This window comes from Thunnus thynnus, chromosome 18 (assembly GCF_963924715.1).
Source record: "Thunnus thynnus chromosome 18, fThuThy2.1, whole genome shotgun sequence".
NCBI classification, from domain to species: domain Eukaryota; kingdom Metazoa; phylum Chordata; class Actinopteri; order Scombriformes; family Scombridae; genus Thunnus; species Thunnus thynnus.
In genome coordinates, this window is record NC_089534.1 from 15,192,687 (window position 1) to 15,214,662 (window position 21,976).

A 21,976-nucleotide genomic window follows, 5' to 3' on the forward strand; every position below is an offset into this window, starting at 1 on the left:
CTGCATGTGTTTCCAGAAACAGTCTTCCCTTTACTAGAACACACTCAACATTTTTTATTGGAACTACTCCTGAGAAAATAGTTCCTACATTGAACTTGACAGCTTTTGTGCACTTTGTTTTATTTCATTTTATCTATTTATTTTAATTTGTCTGAGCTGGCCGAAAGCCTTACAGTGTGTTCAAAAAAAAAAAAAAATCCTGCTTATGATTTTGAAATGTTTTGCTCACTTGTTTTATTTTCTTTTATGTAGGAATAAAGAAGGACAGTCAAAAATAAAAAAGAATGGTTCTTCTGAGTACACAAATTATAGAAAATGATAGATAGATAGATAGATAGATAGATAGATAGATAGATAGATAGATAGAGAGTGAGTGAGTAAGTGAGTAAGTGAGTGCACGTTGTTTTTGCTCTGATGGGATAAATAAAACTGTGAGCACGTCATTTGGGCCTAACTATTAATAAGAATGTCATTTTGGTATCCCCCCCTCCCTCCCCTCTGAACCCCATTACTCCTTTGGACGCTTGCCCAATAGTGTCCGCATGGCAGCTGGACGCATGCGCAGCAGCACGGTCCTCAATAATGAAGTTGAGCCTAATGCCTCTGAACAGCCTGGTGCTCAAACTTGGGACGCGGACTGAAAATAATGGTGTTCCCCGCAGAAGTGAGCAGTCCGGTCACCGAAACTGAGTCACGGGACTTGGGTTTGACTTTGTAAATTTGTCCGCTCGAGTCTAGACAACTCTTCGGGCTTGTTTTTGGACTCTTGCTGGCAATGGCCAGCAGTGGCTGAAGTGTTTTGATCCAGTCAGTGACAGCCTGCAAACAGCAGGGAGAGCTGTGCAGCGACCGCACTGCATTTGATTATGAGCGTTTGCAAGAACTGAAGGAAATCTGGGAGCTGATTTCTTTCTTGCAGTGAAAATAATTTGAACACAGGTATGTTCACTTTTTAATTTTATTTATTTATTTATTTTTACATTTCAGACAGTGACATATGAGTGGTTTTATTCTGCCAAATAGGCTGTGAGGTCAGTGACAGTTCAGGTTGCTGAAGTCTGAGGATGATGACTCGATAACTTTATTAGCTTTGATTCAGTTTGATGAATTCTTACAAATAACGAACAAAGCATATTTTAAAACATCCCTCAGTTTAAAATGATTTTCCTCCAACAACGAATTGTAAACAGGTTGATTTTTCACAATTTACAATGATGACAAGATCTCAAATTTCTTTGCGTAAATTAGTTGTAATTACATTTCCATCAGCATTTTTAAAAAAGAGACTACATGTAACCTGAATTGTCAAATTTTAAGTCTGTGTCCATTTTTCATTTATGTCAGTGGGGGAAGAACCCAAATTTCATATCTTCTCCGGGACCTCGGCAGGTTAAACCATAATTTCATCCACCTATTGAAGACTTTACGCACAGTTTATGGATTAATATAAATATATTTTAACAGTAATCTAACAATAATTTAAACAGAGACTCTTAAAATAAACTGATGTTACATCTATGATTTATTTTTCTTAAGAAAAAAAAAGATTAAAAATTTTCTGACAATAGATTAGCTTGTATTTGGTGATTATTTGCCACATGAAAAGCACTGAATGCAGGTCAGTGTGGTTTCAACATCTTTGTATTCAGACCTCATCAGTGGACACATGGAGGAGTTGCTGCTGCATCCCTCAGCGTGTCCGCCGTTTCTCCCGATCTCTCCTCTCATCCCACGTGGAGTTTGTGTTTATATTTGATATGCAGGAAATGGGAATCTTATACCACGGCCGGGCTCTAAGGGCTTGAAAGGCCACTGGCTATTGGCCTGCAGCTAACGACATGACAAGTTATACACGCCGACTCAAAATCTGATAGGCCTACTGCGCCGTAATCCATACAGATTAGATTTCACATTAAGGACTCATACTTAACCAACGCGCATTAATGCGCAAGAGATGGATGGTGTTTGGATTGTGGAGATTTCGGGAAAGTCCTGCACATCTGAAACAATTGTTCTGGCCTTTAAAAAAAAAAAAAAGAATCAAAGACCTGCTGGACCATTTAAAATAAAGACCATGAATGTAATTAGACGTGTTGCATTATGAGGAAGGGAAATAATCTGTTCACCGTTTTCCAAATTATACATCAATTTATGATAAAGCGTAATTTTTATCCAGGTTACTCCTTTTTGTTTTGTTTCTTCATGTCTATCGTTTAAATTTTACCTGCGATAATTACCTGAGACACTTGTGTCCTTTTAAATAAGATTGAACTTTAAAAAAAATGTTCTCTATAATTAAAATAGGTGCAGTACATTAAAATATTTAATCAATAGTTTATAATTGTTTGCCAGTAATAAAGAAACATCTTCACACATTCAAATATTGACTCTCTTAAATTTTCATCAGCTTTTATTGGGGTTTTTTTTCTTGGAAATTATATAGTTTGGGTAAAATATTCAGCTCAAATAAGACATGTTTAACTTGTTTAAAATACTATTTATTTGAGTCCCACAATTAAAATTATGTGTCCCATCGTTGCTGCTGCTCCTATTAGTGCGGCTCAGTTACATTTAGAGTTGAGGACACGAGCCTGGTGACAAACTGCACCACACGACGGCACAAAGAGAAGAATCTGTATGATATGAAAAAAGAAAAAAAAAAAACACACGTTTTGGCAAGTGATTCCTTAACTGGCTTTATAAATAAAGAGACATTTTAAAAAAAATCGATTCGTGCATTGAAAAAAAAACCCCAGATTGCTCCGTCAATATAGTTTCAGCCGACCTGTGACTTTTCACTACAACCTCTCCAGCCAGCAGTCTGCGGTTTGTTCAACATTCTTCTCCTCTTCGGCTTTTATAGCGTGAAATTACCACAGTGTGGCTGTGCAGTCCACTTTCTAATCCTCCGCTGTCCCATATGTGTTTCTCATGTCGCTGTCAATAGCCATAGTGAGAAATATAATTCTCTCTTCTGGGCCGCTGAAGGAAATGGCAGTCATTATTGATTCCCTGCAGTGTCAGATTAACTGGCCTGCTGGATGGTTTTAGGGCCATGCGAGGCAATGATGTGTAGCAAGATACAAAAAAAAAACAAAAAAAAAACAATTAGCAATGTAAGAATATTTAAAAACCAAACTTTATACTTTCTTAAGACTTATTCTAAGCTGCAGTACTTTGATACTCCCTATGAGTATCACAATCTGTTATAAATTTACCATTTTATTGCCCTTAAACTTAGACAAATGTTCACTAAAATAAACTTAAATTTATTGGAGTTTACTGTCCAATGCATCCTTGATTGGAGAGAATAAACTTGAAAAGAGAGAGAGAGAGAGAGTGAGTGAAAGGCAACCAGATAGAGTCTGTCCTCCACAAAGGTGAGAGAGGGAGAGGGAGAAGGAGGGGGGGAAAGGGAGGGGGGTCTGGAGGTGGAGGTGGGGAGGGGGTGACGGGGTGAGGGAGGGAGGCTTGGGCACAAATCAATTCACCTGAGAGACGCATTATTGTCTTCGGTTTCAGGCGAGGAGGAGCTGAATGCTATGAAAAATTAAAAGGATGCCAGTTAGTTTAAGGGATCGAGCCAGAAAACTCGGCGACGCACGAGCACACACGCACGCACACACACACACACACACACACACACACACACACATACACACAGCAGTACAGGATATGTGTCTTCTTTGAAGGATATCTACCTTATGTTGTACCTCTCACATAACGTAACTTGTGCACTGTTTGTTCTGGGGCAAACTTTAGATTAAGTTGGCATTTAAAATATTAATCAGTTACTTAAGTGTGTAATAGTGACCAGTTGTCTTCCACTGTCTTTTGTATCACATGCAATATACGCGCACACACACACACATATAGTGTAAAGTTAATTTCTTTTTGGTGCTCAAGTAGGCTTGAATTTGGCACACACAAATTCCAAGGAAGAACAAATCATTCACTTAACTGAACATACTGTATAACACAATTCCTTCATTACACAGTGCAGAAAAGAAAGCCTGTTGGAACTGGGTCAAAGCGCAGGTGCAGAGAAAGGTTTGTAAGCTGAAGTGAAATAGAGCAAAAGCATTTACAAAAAAAAAATATGAGCAAAACTGCGTGAAATGATTGACTGTCACTCCTTACTCCGAGCTTGCTGGGAACCACAGATCTAATGACAGGGAAGGGCTTTTGCATGTGTGCGTGTCTGTGCACCTTACTCTTTTGCTCAGCTGTCAAACTTTTCCGACGGTCTTTGCACAATATAGCAGAGAGCAGCCATTTTGTGCTGTTCTGTTGGGGTGATGGCATTGTTTTCCATTCTTTCAGTCAGCCTTTGTTGCAGCTTCACCCCTCCCACCTCCACCCTGCATGACAGTAGCAAAAAAAAAAAAAAAAAAGACAAGGATACGCTGTAATTCCTGTCTATCATTTTTTCGCAGTACCCTGAACGCAACACCACATCTAATCACTCTTAAGTTGCAGACAATCGCCTCGGCCTCACCATCCCTCCTGACTCCTGCACCAACCTGTCTCCTGTCTAGTATTAATAGGGTCACTCACTGTCTTCGTGTGCTAGCCAGCCACTGTGTCTGTGGTCCAGAGCCAGCCAAGCAGCCGTATCATTTACACTTCTCCATTTTCATTGTTGATATTTACTTCTGCAATTATCTCTCCACTTCACCCTCGGCTGAAGATGATATGCTGAAGTTAACGTTGCCGCTTCCCTCCTTCAGTCTCCTGTTGCTCACACATAAACACACTGACAGAGGGTCTAACCGACAGATGCGCACAGACATGTAAAACAAAAGGAATTCATGCAGTAAGGTGGGTGGTTTCATCCACAATGTATAAGTGAATACATTTGGCAAACCCCCAAACTAGTGTTTAAAATTTTATTCTGGTGATTTTCATCAACACAATGTTAGCAGAGGTGACCATTTATCATTAAACCTGTGCACAGGTAAATAGAAAAAGGTGACATTTTCATTTTATATTCATTAACGCACATTTTATTGTCTCATTTTTGCCCCTTAAGTGTGTGGTGGATCACAACACAAGAAGCCATGGAGGCCTCACAGGACCTCAACGAACAGATGGTGAGTTAAACGCTACTGTATGCATGCGAATGTGTGTGGGTGGGTGGGTTTACCTTGTATTGACCACACAAGACTGAGGTATACGCGCAATGGAGAGATGTGTGTGTGTGTGGTGTGTGTGTGTGTGTGTGTGTGTGTGTGTGTGTGTGTACGCTAACACACAGCAGATGTGGTTCAGTGAGTGTACAGTAACCATATGGCAGTAGTCTGAGTGAATTCATTAGAAACAATGCTGGACACAGACATCAATTTAGGAAGTGTGTGTGTGTGTGTGTGTGTGTGTGAATTTTGTAAGCATATGTGTGCATGTAACACTAGCGAATCCACAGGCGTTTAAATGACTGTTTAACTAAATTGAAAAAGTTTTTATCTGTAACATATCTTTCAGACCTCAGTCACACACTTAGGCACATACACACACACACGCACACACACACACACACACACACACTGAGCCTGAGGGTTTGTTAGTGTCTCAGCACAGCAGGTTACCTCTGCGTCACGTCAGCGCAGCGTCCCAGTTCTGCTTGTTTAAAGATCAGGCCGTATTGTTGGGAAAATGATTTTGGCGGCGAGCGAGGTCCACTCGCATTTCAAAGTCGTTAGTCAGCCACCAGAACAGGTGTAATTTCATCTCCTCCTCCTCCTCCTCCTCCTCCTCCTCCTCCTCCTCCATCAAGCCTCGTTCTCTCTCCCTCTCTCCCTCTCTCCCTCTGACCTGCCAGCCTCGACAGTAATAATAGCGCAAAGTGGGACAGAGCACATGAAGTATGTTGTTTTTCCCCACTTTTTGTGTTGCTCTGTCAGACTCGCCCTGGCTTAGATTACAGGCTGACCCCAGTGGAGTACTGTCACTCACACATACAGTACACACACACAAAACACAAACACACAGGAAAAAAAAAAAGAAAGAAAGAGAAGGAAGTAAAGAAAGAGAAAGAGGAGCATTCATCTTTTCTTGCTGCCATCCAAATATCAAATATTGATGTCCATATTCCACAATTACTTCACCTGCTTTAAATAGGGCAGTGATGTCATTTATAATGTGAATTTGAGCTGCAGCTCAAAGACATTGATTAATTGTTCAGGTTGGAAATGAGACCTCAGAGCACGGACAGAGATTTTAATCTTATCACACAGAGCGAAAGGCTTGTAGACCTGAGATTGGTCTTTACCTTTTTGTTTTTGCTTCAAAACATTCAGGAATAGCTTATTAAGTTGCTAATTTGCATGATTTAAAGATTTTTTTGTTGTTATAGATATCATTTTTCAATTAGCGTCTCTGTATCATTCCAAATTTTGGGCGTACTGTGTATAATTTACACTCAGCAGCCAGTTTATGGTACACCTAGCTAAAATGAAGAAGCCCTGCAATAAATCCGACCATCATGAAGGTTTTAATGTTCAGCTCTCGTTGGAAATGTTCAACTTTATGGTCATTTTGGAGGCTCTAGTCTGTGGCGCTGTTGGATTATATTGTGTTATACTGAGACTTGTGTCTAATATTTTATCTACCCTCATGGATATAAATGTCGTTGACAAAATTGTGTGTACATTTCTGTTGGGCAGAGTGACAAAGTCTATAAGAAAATATCATCAGTAATGTGGAAATATTGGCCCGAGCAAGAGGAAGCTTTCACTTAACTGTCATGCAGCCTATAAAATAACCAAAATGAGGATGATATTCATATACATTACACATATATTACAACATCAGCTTTGTATACTGTAAATAGTCTTCCTGTTCTGTTTCAACGTTTTTTCAAATTATGTTTTAGCTGATAAAACTGAAATTTCGTTTGCAGTTTTGTGCTTATTGTCTCACTTTGATTACACCTGAACCTCAAATTACGAATGACAGCTTTTACAAATTCAATTTAACCGAACACGAAACTATAAGTGAAATTCATTTCCTCAGAATGTTTTCCTCTTTTTTTTTTTCCTATTCAATATTTAAACTGAAAGTGGCTAATTCTTTCTCCGCACTGCTTCAGTGAAACAGGCGTGTCTCGGGTGACTAAGAAAACAGCACAAGACCTCACACACAAAGTTTCGGGGAGTTGTCTGTTGATACCTGATACCGCCCGTCCCCCTCTACCCTTTAAAGTCCCCCTTCCCCTTACTTCCTCCACCCCACCCTTTTCCCACCACCTCCATCACGCGTCATCTGGGTTATGGTCATACGTCCTCTCTGGCTGCCTGCCTGCTGAAGGCCAGCCTGCCGTCTGTGGTCCTCGGGGAGTGCTCTGGAAGGAGCCTGAGGCAGGGCCAAAAGTGGTTAGCCTCTTAATGCTACTTTTAGCTTGTTTAACGGTCTCACTCCACCTGTTGTCACATACTTGTTTAGCTGTGGAGAAAAGGTGATAACCGTTTTTTGTTTTTTGATTGATACTCGGTGAGATGATGATGAAAAGACAACGATGATGATGACTTTTTCTTGCTGTTTGGATCAAATGTCTTATGAATTTAACTAGATCGTAAATTTGTATTAGCAGTGTTTAGTATGCACACACAAATATACACACACAAACCCCACACACAGTCCCTCAATGCCTCTTGATCTGACAGAGCCCTGATTGAAGTCTGGTGGAGGAAGCAGGGAGAGACGGGGGGGGGGGAGAGCGGTGGTGTTTGTTGACCCCGGGGAGCCTTGCAGGATTTTAATGCATGGCCACCAGAAGAAAAAAGTGAGAGAGATGGAGGAGGAGGAAAAAAGAGGGGAAAAAAGGTTCTTTTAGCCATAGCCTTTTCCTCTGGTGCGCTGGGAGAGGCCCAGAGTATGGCAGCTGTCCCAGTATGTGTGTGTGTGTGTGAGAGAGAGAGAGACAGAAAGACGGAGAGAGAGAGAGAGAGAGAGAGAGTGAGAGTGCATGGACCAAGTTAGAGGAGGAAGGGGGTCAGGTTGCACCCCTCTTTCACCCCTACAACCCCATACAGACGCATTCACACAAACTTACATGCAGCAGCAGTAGCTAAATGTGAGCACGGCCCAACCCTGATTGCCAAGATTGCATTGGCGTCATAGAGAGAATCAAAATCTGCCCGGCGACAAGGCATGTGGACGGATCACAGGAGTGTGGAGTGTAACAGCTACCCCCTGGCATCCCTCTAGTAGGCTGGCATCCTAGTTGTGGCACCGAGGTCCACTTCAATTTCAGCTTAGTGTACAGTGATTCTTGTACGATTTATGTTTAGTTGACAGCTGAGTGTTGCTGAGGGTCTGCCTTTCAGACTTCTAGTCACCGCAGTGTGAGAGAATAAAATATTCAGGACACTCAATATTTTCATGACATAAAAGTCATTCTTCTTGATTGAATTATGGCTAATAACTACGGCAAAGGAGAAGGATACGAGTTAAAAAGAGAAGAAAATGTGGAGACTGCAGCAAACGCTGTAACTCAACATCAGGATGATGTCAATGTTTTTACATTTAAGAAATACCTTGACATTTTAGGAAATATGCTTATTCCCTTTTCTTGCTGAGCGTTAGATAAGAAGATTGACACCACTCTCATGTCTGCCCATTAAATATGAAGCTACAGCCAGCAGCTGGTTAGCTTGGCTAAAAAGTGGAAGCAAAGGGAAACAGCTAGCATGCCTATGTCCAAAGATACAAATATACCTGCATAAAACCACAATTTGCTGTTTTTACACTTTTTTTGTACAGATTAAACAAACAAGACATATTGTTTTAGTTAGTGAACTTTAGCGGTGCTGGCAGGCTGGTTTGTTTTTTAAAGTTAAGCTAACCGGCTGCTGACTGTAGCTTCATATTTACCGTACAGATATGACTCTCCCTTTAATATTTGCTATTTTTACAAAGTAATGTTTGCTGGTGGAGTTTAACTGTTGTAAGTGGTGTATTTTGTCCTTTTGCAGAACTATGCTGAATTTTGTGAAACTGGGTCCATTCAGCGAATAGGCAGAGTAATCCTTTGTTCATGTGAAAATCTCTCAATTTTGACTAAGATGCTTGGAACGATCAGAGCATCTGCCTTTCCCCAAAACCCACTCAGTTCTTGCCTTGGGTCAGCCAATATATAACTCATGTGTAAAAGTCTGGCTGGCTAAGGAAAGCCAGCTAGGTGTGAGGTCAGCGGGTCACAGACAACCACTGAGCCAATCGCAGTCTGACAGAGTCAAACCCCCCAAACAGACTGGAGAATCCATCTAGAAACCCAGAGCAACCGGCGTGGGTTTTCTAGAGGAACGCACCAGACAGGAAACCACACGATATGTGTGCTTGAGTGTCTGCTGTGTGTGTCTGTGTGAGAGTATATGCGTGTGTAGGTGTTTCTTTCTCTGTTATACACATATACTTTCTTCGGCGGTGTGGGAGAGTTGAGGTCATCTGAGTGGAGACTGTCTCATTTTGTGACCATGCTTGTTTAATGGAAGTCGATCAGGATGCAATGTTTCATGAGTCCTGACTTTATTGATCACTCAAATAGTTTGTAAGAAAAAGCACATTATGTTACATTTCTCTCTACTGAGCAGTTTTTATGCAATACAATCATTTGAATAGAAGTGGAGCCTTCAAGAAACGTTACCAGTAATAACAGTGAACTCGTCCAAGCACGTAAAAACCCTTACATTGCATGACTGCATGAAGTCCTTGGTGAGATAGTAAAACATTTTATTCTTTGATCCAACTTCCATAAATAAAACCCTTGATAGCACAGCCCACCTTTTGTTCAGCTTGCTCTTCTGGCCAAACATTCATCTGCCATTGGTTACACAAAAAGGAGCATATTTCCTCATTTTGCTGGGAAGGAAATGAAATTGCAACAATTGTGCTTTGGTTACGGAGGAACCTGCCTGCCCTGCCCGCCGCGAGAACTTCCTCTGCTGCTCTGCTGGGAGATTGGATTTCTCTCTCTGCAGCGGAGAATCAGAGAGGTAGCAGAGGGGTCGACGAGGCCAGATGGGTTGTGACCTGGGTCTCTATACTTCCTTAATACTCCAGACCAGGGCTTCAACTAATGATTATTCTCATCATTGATTAATTATCTAATCCATCAACATGTTTTTTTTATTTATGGTTTGCTTTTTTTTAACCTGTATATGATTTTCCCCTTATATCTTAGCCTGTAGATTGTCATCCCTGGGTTCTTGTGACATAATATGCTTAATGCCTGGCTGAAAACTAAATTTCATTTGAAATAATCATAAAGTTGAAGTTATGTTATAAAATGCTCCTTATTTTCTTTGAGCATCAATCCAAAAACCAAAGATCTATTCAATAGATTATGAACATTGTTAGGTACTCGAGTAATTGATTACTGGAGACTCTAGACATGCACAAAATCTGTCTCTCAGATATTCTTCTTGATTGAACTTGCCATTTGTATCTGGATAACATAACACTCCTCTTTTGGAGGTAGTCTGCCTAAATTAGAACAAATGGACTGTTTATTATTGTTAGACTCTTGTACATACGTTTTCAAGAATTTATTTGACTGCTTTGAAGGTAGGGAGACATAATATTTTTTATAGTTTTACTTGTGTACTGTGCAGTGTGTCCATGGTACCAGGGATTGTTTTGAAAATGACCACCATGACAAAAAGACAGTAGTCCAGTGTATCGGTAAATTACATATTTCATGTTAATATTCATGTAACTTTTTGTGGTAGTATTAGCACTCTCTGAAAGTTTTACATTGTGCTAACATGTATTATTTTTAAACTGTGTTAATTTATTTAAGACTAAACCAAACACAACAATCAAGCATTTTTCTCTCCCTGTCCTTGATTCTTTCTGTCTGTCTCTCTGTCCCACCTTCTTATTCTCCACCGACCTGCCCGCCTCTTCGTCTCCCCCTGTGTCTCTCCGGGCAGAGTGATGATTCAGGGCCTATTGTGAAGGCAGCAATCCGATACAGAGCCAGCTCGAGAGCGGGGGAAAGGTGGACGACGGAGGGAGGGAGGGAAGGAGGGAGAGAGGGATAGAGAGAGAGAGTGGAGCAGAGCAGAGTGGAGGGGGATGAGAAACAGAAGGGATTATGGGTGTTCTCATTGCCAGGTCCATGCTGTCTGGAGCCCGGGGCGCTTTGGCACCCGTACCTGTCTTCTGCTTTACCTGTTGCTCTCATTCTCTAACTTGGCCTATGGTCTCTCCCTCTTTTTGTCTCCCTTTATCTTTATCTCTCTCACCCCCTCAAGCTCTTCACTGTCCCTTTTTTGGACTCTCTGCCCTCCCCTCTTGTCTTTTTCACACTTACGTACATCCTTTTCTCCCTCAATCTGTACTCCTTTTTTCACAGACATATGGTATTTTGAGTGATTTTATTAGGAAGATGATATGAAGTGTTTCAAGGCTTGGTATGATGGAACAGCTTGCGACTTTTCACTCCTGTTCACTCTCCGTGGCGCGTAGGGCAGCAGTAACTTCTAATAATCGGCCGCATATTGAATCTGAGAGCAGATGGCATATGTGTGTGTGTGTGTGTGTGTGTGTGTGTGAGCATACCTATCTGTCTGCTGAATGTCTCTCTCTTCCACAGACATGCACACACACACACACACACACACACACACACACAGGATATGTGTCTTTTTTGAAGGCTATCTACCTTATGTTGTACCTCTCACATGCACACACACTGTGATGTCATAAGCAGCATTATTTAACAGGCAGCTGGGAGGCCATTCATCATTTAATTAAAAGCGTCTGAAAGGGATCTGAGGCCTAATGAGATTAGCTTTAATTATTGATGCTGCTGCTGCTGCTGCCACAGACACGCACATACACACACAGGCTCACAAACACACACACACACACACACACTCCAGTTATGACCATCACAGACATTCAGACCACCCTAAACGCAGACAGAGGCACTCAGATGCTTACTTGCTTACACACACACACAGACTTGCAAGTGCACTTTTTGTTTTTCAAATTTTTGCTCTCTTACCTAATCTTTTCACACACACACACACACACACACACACACACACACACACACACAAACACACACACAGATCTCATTGATTTCACCTCACAGTGGGATGTGGAGGTGCTCAGGGAGCTGGGTTGGTGGATTCAGGGGGGAGAAGGCTGCGGTATGGGGACCGGGCGGGGGGTGCGGTAGCTGTGGTCGGGTCAGGGATGAGGAGGGGTGAGGGGGGGCAGTGCAGGAGGGTGGTGTTGTGTTTCTGCAGGTCCCACACAGCAGCAGAGAGGAACTCTTTCTGTTCCAGTCCACTCACTCTACTCTCCATGTCCCTTCACCTTGATTAATTCTGCCACAATAGCACGTACTTCATATAAAGTTGGTTTATTTCAAGGGTTAGTTAAACATCAAGTTTTCCCTTTTCATTAAGTTGATTAAAATAATTTTATTTGATAATATCATATATATTCTGTGCTGGCTTGTTATTTAAACCCAAGACTTGTTTTTAATGGCTGCAGCTGCACATCAAATGGAAATAATCTTTATATCATGTCATCCGCATCATTTTATACACATTGCCCCAAAATTTAGCCCAACATAGTTGGTATCTTTAGAAGCTTTCACTTTAAGATTAGATTAAAGTGAGTTGAAGTGATGGACAGTGTGCTGGATTCTTTGGTTGTCTTTTCAAGTCAAGAGTTTTTCAATCCTAAACACCTGATACTAAAATCTTATGGTGTTCTTATGGTGTTTTTTGAAATTTTGACTTGAATTTGAGTTCAAATTCGGCAGGTTTGAACAACATTTGGTTGCACAGTTTGAGTTTGTGATGCCTGGCTCACCTGCAGGCTGCTGCTTGATGTACCTTAAAATTTTTCAAGTGTAAGATAGATTTCTTCTAAATATCTAAATCAAGCCTTAACTCAGATTACCGTTGTTAAAAGACAGGTATAGTGTCAGGACATTGAAATGTAACTGTAATATTATATCCTATAAACTGTCACAACTTGCGGTGACTAAGCTCTTACTGCTCCTGTACAATGACTCATGCACATCATGCAGTGTGAAGCTGGGAGTCATATATTGACATGAGTCATTAAGATTAATTATTTAGAAATGTTGTTTTTTCCCATATAATTGATTAATTATTTTGTCAGAAATGGTAAAAAAAAAAGCCCATCATAATCTCCCAAAACCCAAGAAGATATCTTTAAATAGTTTCTGAAATGATTCATTTTATGTCAGTCAACATCAAGCTAATAAACAATCATTTCAGTTCACTGTAGTTATCTGTCCCAGTGTCTGATTTTCTAGCCACTCATGTGTAGATTGCACTTTTAGACATTTCATATTGAGTTGTGTGTTCTTGAATGTGTTTCTGTCCTACTGACAAGAGTGATGGTCCGAGTGCTTGTGTATGTGCCTGTGTGTATGTGTGTGTGCCTGGTCAGCCATGGACTGGTTTAGGTTTCCCCCAGTTGTTTTTTTAATCACTCTCATCAGATTAGCTGAGCAGGGGCAGCCGAGGCCAAACGCTTCACAATTAACAGCGCAGAACCGACCGGCACACACACACACATCCATCAGTGACTTTTCATTTGTCTCCATTGAGTAAAGCTGCATTAAATCATGTCCATGATCCCCTCACTCTCTGAGACAATGAGGAGCCAATTTAAATGGCAGATATGAAGACCACCAGGATGGCAAGGAGGATGGAGAGCAGCCTAAGTCACGGTTCTCCTCCACTGCTCTTTCTCCTCAAACACGTGTATTCAGTACAAATTGATAAAGGATTAGAAAAAAAGATAAAAACTCAATACATTATTTTTTAAGATAACCCATTTTTGTTATCTTGAATTATAACATTATATTAAAGCCCAAATAATCTGACCACAAACTCCATTCAGTAGCTGTTCTGGAGCCTGTGACTGAATCATTAAACTTGTTAGCATATACATCCACTTTGTCTGCTGTTTGGTGCTGCATTGTAAAAAAGTAAAAGACTTCAATGGTGCTGTCCATATTGCTCTAAATTAAAATGTATATTTCTTCCACTAAATTAATTTTCCTCTCAAAAACTGCAAAAAACAACTCATTATTTTTTAAAATTAAATTAACTTTAAATTACACTTGATGATAAATTGATTTCACAAAACTCAATGAAAATGCCCACATACACAACAACAGAACTAGTCTGGGTCTGTTCCTGTCCTCATTCGCCAGCATTCTTCAGCAGATACACTTGTGCCTGGATTTTACAAGGAATTAAACTCCATGCAAGACAAGTAAGTATACAATTTGTATTTGTTCTGCATCGTAATTAAAGTGGCTGTTTGCCCTTATTGTGTTCACTGCTTTAACAGGCCCATGGCTGATTTATGTGTTGCACTCTAAAGCGTTCCATTACTGCTGTGGCAGTTTCAAAGTTCGCACCTAGCTAGCTAATATTAGAGTGAAAGCAGAATTACTTGGATTGTAGAGGGGTTGTTAGTTTGTGTTAATGTGGAAATTATTGAATTTCCTAATAATCAACATGAGATCAGCATGGCAACAAGCTGAGCAAACGTTAGCGGCAGCTCAGTTCGCAGGTCCTGCAGGGTTTTGGTTTAACAGATGATGGTGTTAGCTGGAGACTTTAAGCTGGATGCATCTGTGGTTGTCATAGTGACGGCAGCTGTTGAAAACACGAACAGAACATGTAGTTATTGTCTTAAAAGCCAAGAATACTTAGGGGAAACGCTAAATGTTGTTGAAGTTATTATTATTATTATTATTATTATTATTATTATTATTATTATTATTACAATATCCAAACTGATGATCACAAGTTAAACAGACAGTAGGCTGGTCAAACTGGGTGACCACACAGTTTACACAATATTTAGTCAGAAACTGAACATATTGTGTGTACACAATGACAAAGCAGGTTAATTGGTTGAATATGGGCCACTTTCTGATTGAGAATAAGTGTATAAAATCCAGATGTGCCATAGCTGCACTGCCAACTTATATGCTACAGTTTGTTTCCCACATTATAAGAAACGTTATGCGGTGAATGCTTCTTGCTGAGCACATTTTAACTTACAGAAATAGTTTGTTTAGATAATAAACACAGATGACTAATGTAAATTTGACAATACTTTAGGAGCCAGCTGCTGTCACTACAAGCAACCAGCTGAGAGTCACCAGTTAACATGGTCACGCGTCCTCTGTATAGCATTGGAGAAACACTGATTTTTAATGTGAAACTGCTTTATTCAGTGTTTTTATTGGTTTTAATCACTGGGTACATTTGTTTTGGAGAGGAGGAGACCTCTACAGATAATTCGGCTCCCGGTAAAAACCTCCTGAACGATGAACACTGAAGGAATCCTAACTAGGAGAAGCTGACCAAACCTCATCTGATCTGAAGACACCTCCCCACCTACCTACCTTGTTGTCTGTTTGGGGTACACAGTAGGTAAGCCCTTAAGTATATCAGACTTAAGTAGATGTATCAGAGGTTTTTGCAATACATGTTTCTGTACAAATTCTAATCTTGACAGCTGTCATTAGGCATGTATCAAAGAGGCAGGAGGTAAGCAGTGGGACTCTTTGGGATGGCCATGTAAATTATGTGCTACCGTTGTACCTACAAAAAGTGATATTTTAAAGCATTATCAGCTGTATCATGGAACCTTTGGACACAGTCATGCCTTGCTCTGTATACATGTAGACTGCCCATGCTCTTTTAAAAGCTGGACTGCCCTTGTTTGTCAGGTTACCATGTGGAGGTTCAATCGCTACCACAAGAAATTCTTTGGTTCACCTGCCAATTATGCCAAGGAACTGTATTCCCCACTGAAAAGAATTATTTTGAACACATTTAATCCCAAAGCACCACTTCTTAGAACACCATCCTGCTTTAATTAAACCTTTTGGACCAGTGGTAGCTTTCTGGACAATTGGATTTGAGGCCAAACACAGCTACTTTAAATGGATTGTGAGGCATACTGGCAACTTTTAGAACATATTCCTGTTCTTGGCTACAAAGCGTCAGTTTATGATTGCCCACCACCTGCATTCCACAACAGATGTGCCTGCTCTGAGTGTTGTAAGAGTAACATCAGTCCCATTAGATGTTCTGAATGCAGATGTTCAGGAGACAATCAGGTGTCTATCTCCTTGTCAGTCTCAAGTACAGCTGGCTAACATGGTCACCTTTCAGGGAACCAGATACTCTAAAGACATGATTGTGGCCTATGGTTGTACTGCTGGTCTTCCTGATTTTGCAGAGATTGTCAAGATGGCCTTTTTGGAGAAAGTGTACATTTCATTGAACACAGATTTCCTGGTATGATGAATACTATCGGGGATTTCATCTAGAGAACACAGATCACGTAACTCTTATCAAACCACAAAGCCTTAGTTTGTCTTCTGTCAGCCTATACTGTTGCAGGAAAGCACATGGTGACATCTGCTTCCAGTGTTGAGTACCACAGTTTCATATCTGTTTCTTCTCTGTCTCCTCTTTACCTGCAGACATGGAACAAACTGTGAGACTCCAGGTCCTCCATTGATCATGAAATCAACAAACTTACTCTCAACAGTGGCATACCCTCAGCTGTGAATGAGTTGGTTGATGCTATCAAAGGTGCTTATTCCATCACCACAGAAAAGATGAGGACTTTGAGGACTTCTTCACCCTCACCTCTATAGATGATCTGAAAGATAAAGACACACTCGAAGTAGTGTATGTACCACAAACCATAACACCCAGAAGGATAGCCCTGATACCTCTGATGTGTGCTTTGTATGTGATTTGCACCCTGTGGATTCACCAGACACTGTGATTATGAGTCATCCTCCCTTAGCAGGGCAAGATCCATGGCCTATGGTGTTTCGCATTCCAACTGTCTCTCACAACACTGAGCTGACTTTGAGACAAGGCAATGAGACTTATTTAAGAGATGGTACACCACTGACATCACCAAATGTCAAACATGACATTATGAGAGGTGACTCTGAGATGTCTTATCACTTAGCTCATCTCCAAGTAAGGGACTGGACACACTGCGACCAAAACCAACTTCCAGGTTCATGAGCCTCACAAACAAGTTACTGGCCAAGACAGCTCTTGGCCTGACACTCAGGAAAGGCTGTTGGTTATTTGTGTTCAAGACTGTTAAATGTTTGTAAACCTTATGAGCCCAATCCTGTAAATGTTAGTCTGGTTTTATGGACTGACTTGGGGAGTTTTCACACCCGTGCTTTTTAGTTCAGTTAAATCGAAATCTGGTTCATTTGGTGCAGTTTAGTTGGGCAGGTGTGAACAGAGTAATTGCACTCGTGTGCAGACCAAAACAAACACACTGAGACACTTAAGAGGAGGTGGTCTTGGTCCAGTCCCAAAGAAACTGTGGAGCAGTTCGTTTGTGGAGGGAACGTGATCTGACCTCGATCTGACCCAACTACCAGATGTTCTCCACAAGTCTGAGCTCCTGTAGCCAAGTCTGCTTTGCATTCTGGGATGCAGCAGAGCACACCAACTGTTCCTAGTAGTAGCAGCTAGCCAAAGTATGAACTGAGGTTTGACCTGGACTAGAATTGAGGTGCATTGCCTTCCTAATATTGGGAAGGCAATGGGCAGATGACTACATCTGTCAGCTCCTACAAACAACTCATAAAAATACAGAAGTGTTCAAAATGTTCAGTCAACGGCTGAAAGAGAGGTGATTTGACTAGTTGACTGAACAGTGCTGCGTGAAAGTAAAAAAAGAGGCAAGAGTACATAAAAGTGAGAGATGACCTTTGTAAAAGTGGAAGCTCAAGAGAAGAGAAAGAAAAATTCCCATGGTTTGACAACCTGGACCATATCAGGGCAAGACCAACAGTTCAAGACCAAAATCAAGACCAACAGTTTCTCCAGTGGACCTTGTCCAATCCAATGACAGTACCTCAGACACTCCATCCTACTCCACACTCCGCCTGCTAACAGTACCAGAAACTCTGGAGATATTTAGTTAGATGGTGAGTACATATTTGATGTATGGAGTTTGATGTCAACCATTGTTATTACGCAAATATAACATTAAGTGTTAGTGCATTACAGCAAAGTTGATGACTCATATACAGTATATGAAGCAGGCAACGTGATTATGACAACTACAGCTAATCTTTAAGGGGCTAATAGACCAACTTATTTCAGTGCTACAGTACTACAGTTACAGCCAATGGTAAAGCACAGCCCACAGTACAATAGGGCTATTGTTCAGTGTATAATACTTTTATTCCTTATAAATTGAGACATTTGAAACTAAAATCTCATTTCACTTGACGATTTTGCAAAGGCTATAATTTTGCTAAGTTTTATAGGTGCTTCCGTACCATTGGCCTGAATATTAACTTGTACTTAAAGTTTGAATTTTTAATATTCATTTGATATATTCATGAACAGTACTATTACGTAAGTTCTTTGCCATATAGATGTTCAGATAACTGTTCCCCTATCCCTTTTTTATGTGCAGGAGAAACTTCCAACAAAACACCTAATTATGAAGAAGCAAATGAGCCAACTGCTGCAGCTCAGAAAACATACTCTGATGAAGAGATCATCAATGCTCCACAGAGTATAAGCAGCAACAAGCAGGGCCATAATGGGTAGAGTGGAGGAGAAAAGGAAGGAGATTCCACTCCATGCAAGCCCAGCAGAAAGCAAATCATCAGATGTTTATGCAGCTAATGGGCACTGTCATCACTGCTTTGTGTCCTGTGGTCAACAACAGCACCCACAATCACCACACTAGATTCATCCAGCTCCCGTAGGGTCAACCACGACTAGTGCCTGGCCTATGCATCACTCACCTGTGCCACAGCAGTCCATGTCAAGTATGGCCCAAGGAATGACGCCTGCAACTATGTCCATGTCTCAGCAGCTCATGCAACCACTCATCAACATTGAAGGTGAAGTGACTCCAACTAATGGCTGACATGGCTACCCACCTGTGTCATCTATACTACACAACACTAACCAGCATTTCTACAATTTGTAAATCACTGGACACCACCCCACAAGTATGACCAATGGTAATGCAGCATCTGCAAAACACAGCAAAAATGGCAATACCTTGCAGTGGATGTATAACACAAATGTATTGTTTTTTTATATAGAGGGTTATACAGCCACCTCAAGATTTTACTGATTGCAGTTCTCGACTGAAAACAAATTGATATTTTATAGGTGCACATTTAGGCCACACATCTACATGGTGTTATCATTTTGGTATAGAGCAGATTCAAGGCACTGATAATTTGTAGCAGTTAGCTACAAAGTGAAACAAGTAAGAGAATGAACAATTCAGCTGTGCGCTTTATTTTGTTATCAACAAATATGGATTATTTTTCATTTTGCACTTTCATTGCACTGAAACATTTGTTGAGCACTCAACATTGAGAAAACTTTTAATGTTTTTAGATATTCTGTAAAAAAAGCAACAAAAAACATTCTTGTGATATGAAATTTGTGATATTGCCATCACAGCAATAAACGTTTTGTTACAGTTGGGAATTGTCTAACTTATTTGCATTTTAGCAGTCACTGCCTGTATGTGGCTGAACATTGACTGCACATGCTGTACATGTAATTAGTGGTTGTAGTACAATGTAATGACTGCCTTGAGGCAGCACAATAGTACAGTAAAAGATTGCAACATTGTTTGATAGTATAGTTATTAAATTTGCATGTCACATTTTTTATTTTATTTATGATCTCATGACACCTCCTTTCTCCCACCCGCTCAAAGTTTTCATCATTGCAAAAACACAGGCGTTATGGACTTTGCCAGGTTGTCCAACATTTATATTCCAAAAATTCATCTTACTGTCTACTGCACATTGTAAAATGACTGAATACTGTCCTTTTAGATTGTAGTAGTCTGCTGGTGCATTGGGTGGTGCCTTGTTGTTAATGTGTGTACTAATAGCACTGGTAATCTCTAAAAACAGATATCTGCATATGAATGCAGAATTTGTAGGGAAGGGACAATATTTTGGTATTGGAAGCGTTCTGGTTTCCATTTGTAGTCCGAGTAACACTGACCAATCACGTTTGAGTGGGGATGGCACATGAACAGTTGCTCCTTTTGCAATCTTACCCCCATTTCTCTTTCAAACTGATGTCCGATTGTTCGCATACACCTACCAATGGCCGTCTGTTCTGTAGTCTTTGTTGCTAAAGTTGTTCCATGGGTATTGGTGTTGTCCGCTTGCATATCTTGGATCAGATTTCAGCTCAAACATTTTCGGGTGTATTTGAGAGGTTGTCATTTTAAATTAAGAAGGAGAAAAAGAAGTCAAATCCCAATACTATTGTTTGTTGTTGTTATGTAGCATAGTAACAACAGGAATTTTTCTGAGAGTTTTGACCTGTTATATGAAGTATTGCAGTGTTGTTATGAAAACACTTTTTATTGCTTATCTTAAACAAATAATGCATTAACATGATGACAAAAATTCCCTCTTTCTTTTTGTTTATATTAAATCTGCAATGTGTCAGTGCTTTTTTGACATGGGTTAAACTCAATTTCTTGGCTGTTTTTTGTAGGCTGAACTAATTTTTTTTCACATATTCAAAAACATATTAGCGAGTTAACCCAACTCAAATTTCTTGACTATTTCTTATAGGCTGTATTCCATTTTGTAAAATGTGTAAAACGCTTCACTGTGGTTGGTGACACCTACTAGCATTGAGAGATTATGTCTTACTTAATCATTTCAGTAAAAAATGCATTCATAGTCACATAACCTGGTCGCTTGAAGACATTTTCAAGCATTCTTTGACATAGTTTGAATACAAAAAATACAGGTCGGCAGCTTTAAAGTGGAGGGGCATTTTCACTGTTGAATTTAATATTTAGTGTGTATTCCTCTTTAAAGCTGATCAGCTCATGCACCCAATAGGCCTTTTTTAAATTCACTGCGACTCTATTCTCTGTCTCAAATGGCCAACAAGTCCTCCAAATCAAGCGACAAAATATGGCATTTGTAACCTCCCTTTAGAACAACACGTGAAGACACCATTTGTCTGTGCATTCCAAAACAATTATACATCACTGTTAAAAAATTGTTTTATGATGTGACAACACTATGGTTAAGGTTTGGTTAGGTTTAGGCACAAACATGACTTGGTTAGCATTAACGGAAACATTCTGGCTTAGGTTAAAATTACTACTTTTTTAAGTTAGGGGACCTTCATTGTCATGGTTACGACAATAACAACGATGTGGTTAAGGTTAGGGAACAATCATGTTCATTGTGGTCATGGTTTCAATGAAACCAACATTGACCCAGTTGGAAACAGGAAACTAACCGCTAGAGAGCTTTGTCACTTCAATGTATTATTTTGGGACACTTGCTGAGGGGAGTGATTATGTTGTTTTTCTTGAGGGGACAGTCGCCAAACTTCTGATTGTCTATTGTCTCCCGGATTCAGTGTAGAGGCCATCATCTCTACTACAACTTTAGCTCTATTTCTGTCTTTTTTCCTCTCCCTGGGCAATTTGAAGACAAAAGCTCAAAGATGTAATACTTCAGGTGCAGAAACTGCGTGTATTCTTTCATTTGAGTCCTTCAAATTTTGAGCTACACTAGGCAGCTCTTGGCAAGCTTCATGTGAGAATAGACGGGTAAAGAGAGGTACACCTAGCCAGAGAGCGAGAGAGAGAGAGAGAGATGTTTTGGAGAGTATTCACCCAAACACCTCCTCCTCCTCCTCCTCTTCCCTGCTCCACAAACTCACCCTGTTCTTCCCTTTCACTCCCTCACTTCTTTTTTTTTCTTTTATAGCTTCCTACTACACCTGAAAAAAGGGGCATTTTTGGAGGCATAAAGAGAGGGATAGTTTTACACCTCCCCAGGCTGGGGGGTAGGTGGAGTGGTGAGGGGGGGAGGAGGCTCGGCACAATGTATTTTACATGAAAGGAAGGGGATAGGGTTACCACACCGATAACC

At 40.5% G+C, this 21,976-nt stretch overlaps 1 protein-coding gene and 1 long non-coding RNA gene across 4 annotated transcripts in view; both read left to right on the forward strand.

Moving 5' to 3' along the window:
• Positions 1 to 569: 569 nt before the first annotated feature.
• eya4 (EYA transcriptional coactivator and phosphatase 4) overlaps positions 570 to 21,976 on the forward strand; it is a 52,324-nt gene continuing 30,917 nt past the window's right edge. For 2 of the 3 annotated variants that reach the window (XM_067572318.1, XM_067572320.1), the window contains exons 1-2: positions 571 to 939; positions 5,033 to 5,093. In XM_067572318.1, coding sequence (XP_067428419.1) covers positions 5,061 to 5,093 — 33 coding nt within the window. In that variant the 5' untranslated portion in view covers positions 571 to 939; positions 5,033 to 5,060. Of the gene's footprint in view, positions 940 to 5,032; positions 5,094 to 21,976 lie in introns of all 3 variants that reach the window. The other variant, XM_067572319.1, reaches the window with a different exon arrangement.
• LOC137169645 (uncharacterized) lies at positions 14,773 to 21,058 on the forward strand. The gene is made up of 2 exons (XR_010924504.1): positions 14,773 to 17,998; positions 18,496 to 21,058. It is a non-coding gene; the product is annotated as an uncharacterized lncRNA (long non-coding RNA).